The sequence below is a fragment of the Macaca thibetana genome, chromosome X (genome assembly GCF_024542745.1).
Source record: "Macaca thibetana thibetana isolate TM-01 chromosome X, ASM2454274v1, whole genome shotgun sequence".
Lineage (NCBI taxonomy): Eukaryota > Metazoa > Chordata > Mammalia > Primates > Cercopithecidae > Macaca > Macaca thibetana.
The window spans coordinates 105233223-105241245 of NC_065598.1; the positions used below are offsets into that span (position 1 = coordinate 105233223).

The 8023-nt window shown below is 47.1% G+C and overlaps 1 protein-coding gene across 1 annotated transcript; it reads right to left on the minus strand.

The window, feature by feature from the left end:
* Positions 1-6174: 6174 nt before the first annotated feature.
* On the minus strand, positions 6175-7651 carry KCNE5 (potassium voltage-gated channel subfamily E regulatory subunit 5). Its single transcript, XM_050777617.1, has one exon. The coding sequence runs from the start codon at positions 7497-7499 to the stop codon at positions 7071-7073; it is 429 nt and encodes a 142-aa protein (XP_050633574.1). The 5' UTR covers positions 7500-7651; the 3' UTR covers positions 6175-7070.
* Positions 7652-8023: the final 372 nt, after the last annotated feature.

Genomic DNA, 8023 nt, shown 5'->3' on the forward strand with positions numbered 1-8023 from the left:
GAGAAGAGAGAAGGTCCCAGGATGAAGTCATGGGCAGTTCAACATTGAGAGGTTGAGGAGATGAGAGGTTGAGGAGATGAGAAGGCACCATTAAAAGGGACTGAGAAGAAAAAGGGCTAGTGAAGAAAGAGACAGTCCTGGAGACTGAAGTGTTATGGAAGTAAAAAGATGAATTTCAACAAGAGTCATCAACTCCATTAAATGCTGCTAAATAGTCACAAAGAATAAAGACTGAAAATTGGGCATTAGATTTGGCAACATGTAGGTCATTGGTGACCAGGACAAAGCAGTTTCATTGGTGTGAGGAGCTGAAAACCGTATTGCAATGGATTGAGACAAGATTGGAAGGTGAGAAACAGAGCCAGAGTGTAGACCATTCATTTGAGGAGTTTTACTCAAAAAGGGAAAAGAGCACTAGGGCAACAGCTGGAGGAGGAAGAAGGGCAAGAGAGTTGTTTTTAAGGTGAACAAGCCTAATATATTTTGTGTGCTGGCAAGAAATGAAACAAATGGAGCCAGAAGAAGAATAATATCCTGAAAAATAGCAATAGCAGTGGAGGGATTGGAAGTCAAGATGAGAGGGAAGTACAGAATGGTAGCTACTGAACCCTTCCCCTGGGCCAGGCACTATGTTAACTTCTTAATCTTCACAGCAACCCTGGGGAAGTAGGTACTACATCTACTTTACAGAGGTGGAAAGGAGGCTTGGAGGTTAAGTAACTCTCTTGACATCACCCAGTTAGTGAAAAACCATAGAGTTGGACCCATGCAGCCTGGCACTAGCACCTACATCCTATGCACCACAGTATTCTGCCTTAGTGGAAGATGGAAAAAATAAGAAGGTGGGGGATCTTGAAAGTACCAGCCACCAGGACTTGCTAGAGGAGAGGCTCACACTTCCATGGGATAGTGCCAGATACTTGGTACACAGGATGGAGACTAACCCAGCTGATTTCAGAGCAGCTACCTCCAAGCAGGGCTTGTCATTTCTCTGTGGCCTTGATTTAGTAGAGACTTATAGGTAGATTGCAGGAAAATGATGGCAACTCCATTCTTACAGTCCTCAGGGGACCCATCCTAGTATTTCTTCCCTCATTCCCCTCAGCCATTCCTCTTGGTGTTATGTTTGCTAAGGTGGCCTTCCAGTGGACAGAGGGCTAACTGGGAAGCAGGGCAAGGCCTTCTCTCCCCTTCCATCTGCCCCAATTACTCCCATCTCCACCCCCATCTTATCCCCCACAATAGGAGCCTCACATGAAAATGAAGATGCCCTCCTAGGCTGAATGTTGCAGTCTTCCAAAATCCCCTAGAAGCAGTGGAGTAAAGAAAAAAAAAAAAAAAAGCCCTTTCCTTGAGAAGCTAATCACAATGTTGTGACTGCCAGAGTTAGCTTACCCATATCATATTTGAGTGTCCTAGGACAAGCCCTCTTTCATGCCCCTCTCCCTCACTCAGTGTCTGAAAGCCACTATTAAAAATATATTCTTGCATCATCGCTGAGATGAATCGCAGATTAGGTATAAATGAATAAGATCATTAGATCCTAGCAGTAGGAAAGAGATAGTTTGGGAATACTGGGACTAGGGAGAGCAAGAGTGAGCTCGGAACAAGAAGGGGAAAAATGAGATAAATACCAATCCCATAGTTTTTCCAGAAGCTGATCCTAATCACATTGCCCCTAAAGAAGTGGTCCTAAAAGAGGAAGATTGAAATTAACAAGTCCTTTGTCTCCATTCTTTCTTGTGCTGGGCCTGCTGGAGCTGTAGCCCCTACTGGATCACAGTTAGATCCTAAAAAGAACCAAGGGGAGATCCCCTGTTCTTCTAGGGACCTGAAGTGTTTTCTTGAATAGACATCTTATGAGTCAGGTATGTGGAAATCCAGTGAGTTTGTACTGCAATCCAGTCATTCATGGCCACCTCCATCCTCCCCAGGGTTCCAAGAGCATCTGGCAGTGAGAGTAGAATGTGACTTGAGAAGCTGTGGGAAGTCCAGCATACCCACCTGTGTACTCTGCCTGACATCTGTAAACATTTCAAGGTACATCTTCTTCCATATTCCACTGAACCCCACAACTGGAGTTTCTTTCTTGGGGTTTTACCTTTACACTATCCTAAGTGATCTGTTATAAAATGTGAATATCCATGGAAGGGGTACCATCTAAAGCAATGATTAAGTATGCCACTTCTATTTAAGGGAATTTAAGCGTTCTCGTTTTTCTCTGACTGAAAATGGCACTGTGGTAAAACAATGTCTATGTACTTAACACTACTGAGCAGTACACTTTTAAAAATGGCTATGTGGGTAAATATCACATAATGTGTATTTTACCACAATCTAAAAAATGTATCTGAGGGATTTCCCTGTCTACTCTGGCTGCACTCTCTTCAGAGGAAGAGGCACAGGCCACAGCTTTGACCACGACTCTGTCCTCTTTCAAAACATAGCAGATGGGGGACTAGTTGGGGCCACCTGGTCCCATGCTGTGAGGCCTAGCACCGAAAGAGGAATTGGCTTAACCACATTATTTGTCTTCCTGGACAGCCTATAGGTTATGTTAAGTAGGAACAAAAGGGCTGAAAAGTGACTTCTCATCCAACAGCTTCTCCCAAGGCCATTTTTGATGGAAAGGTCAAGTTCATCTAGGCTGACTATTGACCAATCTAATCTGTTCACCTTTGGTGATCCTCAGTCATACTCTCTTAACGTCACAGAACATTCCAGTTCACTCTTCCTCCTACCTCCCTTATGAAGTCCAGCACCCATGATTCTTACCCTTCATTCTTTTCTCTTATGCTCGCTACCAATCCCTGAGGACTCCTGTCTTCAAAAGTCTAGACTCCAGTCCTGGTGGAGCATTGTAAATAAAGTGCTACTGTCATACTTTTTTTTAAAGAGCACCATGGGCCTGCAGGTAAACGAGAGTAGAGTAGAATGGTGAGACAGTTATGCAGTTTCCTATTCAGCCAAGATCCTGAGAATGGGGTAGATAAGCTTGAAAATGTGGGAGCCAGTGGCTAAGTATCAGCAATCCTCTTCTTTGAGCGTTAACAGTAGAAACTACATAATGGAAACTTTTCTCTTCCTCCCACTACCCTTACCCAAGTGCAAAGAGCACTCCTCCAAAGAAAGAAAAGGAAAGTATAAACTTAATACCTTCTATAGCTTCTATACTTCTCCTAGCCTTTTCCCATCTATTATCTCACTTGATCCTCAAATCCCCACAGCTGTAGACACTGGGGCACCAAGAGGTTAAGCAGCTCACTCTGAGAAACAAAGCTGGTTAATTGGCAAAGCCTGAGCTGGACCCAAGTTCTCCTGATTTCTGGTCCTATGCTCTCTCCACATCATGGTGTATTTGCTTTAGCCGGCAGGCAAGATTGTTTGGAAAGCAGCCCAGACCCTTTTATTGTTGTTGATGATACAAGTTATGTGCAGACCTTGGGTTTATAAAAGCAATGACAAATTGAAAAAGAGAAGATGGTAACTACAAACAAACAAAAGACCCCACTTATATCCTTCTAGAAAAGTAAAATTGACAACACAGAATTGTGTCTGTAATAGAAGAAAAGCATTTCTTTTCGCACTGTCGATGAGTAATTCCAGACATTGAAACTCAAAACATTCCCCTAGTTCTTCTTTGTAGAAAGCCTCAAGTTACAAGTAAGGAAGCAAAGGTCTTTTGCTTCATTATTATTTTGAAGTGAAGATCGAACCTGAATTGAAAGAGGATCTGGTTATGCAGAGGAGAAACAGACTGCTTGGTGGAGTAAAAAAAAAAAAAAAAAATCATTCTATTAGAATGTTTAACATCTTTAAAATCACATTAAGGACAAAGCTAACATTTTCCCAACTTGTATAGTCAGCTATTGCTATTCAGGGATACATTATCAAAACCAGGGGTTGGCCAAGCAGCACCCAGTTCTTCTTTCTTCTCCCTATCTTTTGCTGACCACAATATGATCACTTCAATGCTGTTAACACCTCCACTGTCTGGTAAAAGTTGAGTGTCCAGACTTCTGAAAAACTTCATTATCTGGGAGACAGTTGAAAGTCTGAGAGTATTTGAAAAAAGCCACTAGAAAGTAAATTAAATCATTCTTCCCAGCCCACGTCACTTTTCTCACCAGGAGGGTTCTATAGCTACTCTCGCTACATGTTCTTCATGGGTACCCTAAGTCATCATAAAAAGGTTAAAATGTTTTTAAAAGCAGGAACATTTTCCATGGGATTTGTTTTCCACAGCTGGCACATTAATATATAGTATGGGCACTGTCCCAACTGCTCCCAGCTTCTTTTATTTTTGGCAATATATTCTTTTAAATGTCTATGGGAAAATGGTACAAATGTGTACCAAATTTCAACACCTGAAGCAGTGACTATGCTTCATTATCAAAGTAACCTTGAGGCTGGGTGCAGTGGCTCAGGCCTGTAATCCCAACACATTGGGAGGCCGAGGTGGGCAGATCACTTGAGGTCAGGAGGTTGAGGCCAACCTGGCCAACATGATGAATCCCCGTCTCTACTAAAAAATATATATATGTGTGTGTGTGTGTGTGTGTATATATATATATATAATTAGCCGGTGTGGTGGCGCAGCCTGTAGCTCTGCTACCCTGCTACTCGGGAACTGAGGCAAGAGGATCCCTTGAACCTGGGAGGCAGAGATTGCAGTGAGCCAAGATCGCGACACTGCACTCCAGCCTGGGCGACAGAGCAAGACTGTATCTCAGTTCTAAAAATTAATAACCTTGAGTCCCTATTATGCCAGATAAATGAATGGCATTGTTTTACTTAGAACACAGGACTGAAGACTGCCCCGTCACATGTCCTCAGCATTGCTGTATATTATGCCTTCCCTCCACATCCTCCCCAGGCCTTCCTGCCTGGCTTGAAATGGCTCACACAGCTTCCCTTCTCTTTCTGTCATCGTCTTGGACTCCTGCCCAATCCCTGGCCCTCACCTTCAAGAGTGACCTTATGGCTGGAACAAGGACTGGAGAAGAGCCAATGGGGCAAGGCCAGTATAGCTTCAAGGAGTGAATCCTGGAAATAAAGGTAAGTTCACTTAACTTATTAATAGTTCCAATAAAATGCTAGATGGGCTGGAAGGTCAGACCCAATGCCTTGAATGAGGTTTGTGTGTTATCAGTGCATTTAAGTGACTGGTAATATATTTGTCCTGCTATCATTATCAGAGAACCCAGCTATATTTAAGCAAATTGGCTTACTTCTAAGAGGTGATTTTATTTGTGGTTGATGAAGCCCAAACAGCCATCATCAGATATAAGCATTTCAGCTGTAAGCAGGGAAGTTTCTGACAACCTTTTTGAGACAAGGAGAACAGATGAGTACAACACATACCTCTAACTTTACCCATCATTGGTTAAGATTGCTCAGTTCAAGAATTTTCTCTTTGACTTCAGATTTATACTATTTGGTGGCTTCCTTGTCTGTTAATAAGCCACTTTAAAAAAGTTATTGGCTGGGTGCGGTGGCTCATGCCTGTAATCCCAGCACTTTGGGAGGCCAAGGCAGGCGGATCACTTGAGGTCAAGAGTTCGAGACCCTCCTGGCCAACATGGTGAAACCCCCGTCTCTACTAAAAATACAAAAATTAACTGGGCATGGTGGGGCACATCTGTAATCCCAGCTACTAAGGAGGCTACTTGGGAGGCCGAGGCAGGAGAATCACTTGAACCCAGGAGGCAGAGGCTTCAGTGAGCCTTGATTGTGCCACTGTACTCCACCCTGGGTGACACAGAGAGACTCTGTCTCAAAAAAAGTAAAATAAAAAGTTATTAAGGCGGCTTCTAAACATTAGGTTTGATAATAGCTGAAAGTGATTCAGGGTCTTAGAGGTTTTTTTAAAGTACATCCTGAAAAACTGCATTGTGATCTTTGAAAGTGCTTCAGAAATAAGAGAAAAGGAGGGGTAAGTGATAAAGTAGGTATAACTTTTGAAACACTTGAAGAAACAACCCATTTAGCCACATAAACATTTTCTTCACCCACAATCACACGTATCAAATTGGAACTGGATATATAGATACAAATATCACAACCACCCAACCCCCAAATCCAAACTTCATTTCCAAAAGCAAAAGAAAAAGGATTCCTTCTCCATATGGTACTGGGTCTTAAGGCTGGAATCTTTGAGAGAAGAGTCTTGCGTTATTGTTTAAACAACCTTTATTACCTGCCTCTGACATTCCCCAGGGTTTACAGAGCAGGGAACATCTGAGCCTCAAGTTCCACGGATGAAGCAGACACTGCAATAACAACTGAATCAATAGAAGAGAGGCATTTGGAAGTACGGGGGTGATACACCCAGTAATGGTAACCCTCAGCAGAAGATGGCATAGCTACCAGAAATCAGGGAAGTTACCACTGGGATGAAAACTGGGGAGGCGAGAAAACCATACAGTTGCAGTCATAGATCATTTCCCTCCCGGTTGAGCAGTCCTCCCGCTTCCGTCCCCCATTAAGTTCATTCTATCCCATAGACTGTTCCTAGTGTCCTGCTAGCTCCCTACTGAAAGAGAGAGGGAGGGAAAAGATGTCTGAGGTCTCTTCATTTCCTTTGTCTCTGTCCCTAAGGCAACTGGAAGCTGGAGCTGCTGCAGTCGGCCTGGCAAGCCTGCTGGCTCTACAGAGTGAGCAGTAGCTGGCAGCCCCTGGAGCAGCTGCCAGTTAGAAGGCCCAGAGTTCTGATAGAATGCATTGCTTCAGTTCAATGCCAAGTGTTGGACGTGTTGGATTCAGTTCCCAGAGGGCTGGAGCCTGCTGTCAGGGCTGTCTGAAGACAAGAGAGCAGAGGCAGTTTAGTGCAGTTGGATGTGCAGGGTAGGGGTGGAGGCGCAGGGGTGAAGAGGGAGAAACTGGCCAGGAATGGGTAAGGTGGTGCTTCTCCTTCCAGGGCCTTCCAGACAAGGTCTCCTGGCCTCTCACCATTATTTGGGCCTCAGATGAGGCGAACCCTGGAAGGGAGTGGGGGGTGAAAGGCGAGAAGCGCGCCCAGGGATGAGCGAGATGAGGAGGGCGCGAACCAGCAACCTGGGGCTGTGGTTTTAGACCCGCTCAGCCCCCTGGGCCAGGGCAGGCAGCCCCCCGGGGGCAAGCTGGCGGCAGCCCTCGGCCGGGGAGTCCGCGGCAGTCTCGGCGTCGGCGGCCAGGGCGCCTCCTGGGGCCCATTCATGCTCGGCGCTAGCCTGGGACGGCTCGTCCTTGGCCTCGACGAGTTTACGGGAGCGGGTGTAGGCCAGGATGAGGCCTCCGGCCAAGCAGGCGTAGAAGATCATGATGAGCAGGATGTAGAGATAGGCGTCGTCGCCCTTGGCGCTGGTCACTTCGCGGCCCAGGAAAGGGTCAGGCACGACCCCCATGCCCATGCTGGGGCCAGGGCCTGCGCCCAAGCCGCTGGCGTTACCCCGATGGTGCAGCTCGAGCAACAGGCGGCTCAGAAGGGTTCGCAGCCTCTGGCTCTCGCTGCAGTTCATGGCTTTCGGGGAGTGACACGGCGGCTCCAGGACGCTGCTGACCTTTCCCCCTGGGCGAGGGGAAGCGAGCTAGCGAGCGGGCCGGCCGGCGGGCAGGGCTCAGCGGTGGCAACGGCGGTGGCACCCAGCTCTCCGGCGGTCTCGCAGTGGCTGGGGGCGCTGACCGCGGGGCCTCCTTATTCTCTCACTCCCGCCCCTCCTCCCCTTCCCCACCACGCCCCCTCCGGCCCGCGGCCGCCTCTTCCCAGGCTCTGGCTGTCTCGCTGCTCCAGGGAAAGGGGACAGCTGGTGGGGGGAGGAGAAGGGGACAAGAGTGGGGGCGAGGCTGAGAGACGGGCGGAGGGGGCGGGGGCTCGGAATGCGCGAGGCCCCGGGCAGCAGAGGCTGGCAGGGCAGCTTGCTGGGGCCAAGCCTGGACCCTGGGCTGCGGAAGAGAATTCCTTCCAAGTTCTGGCCACTTGCCCTGTAGGCCAGGCTTTGGCCCAGATACAGCATTTGGCCCCCTAAGGCAGCTCTGCCTTGGG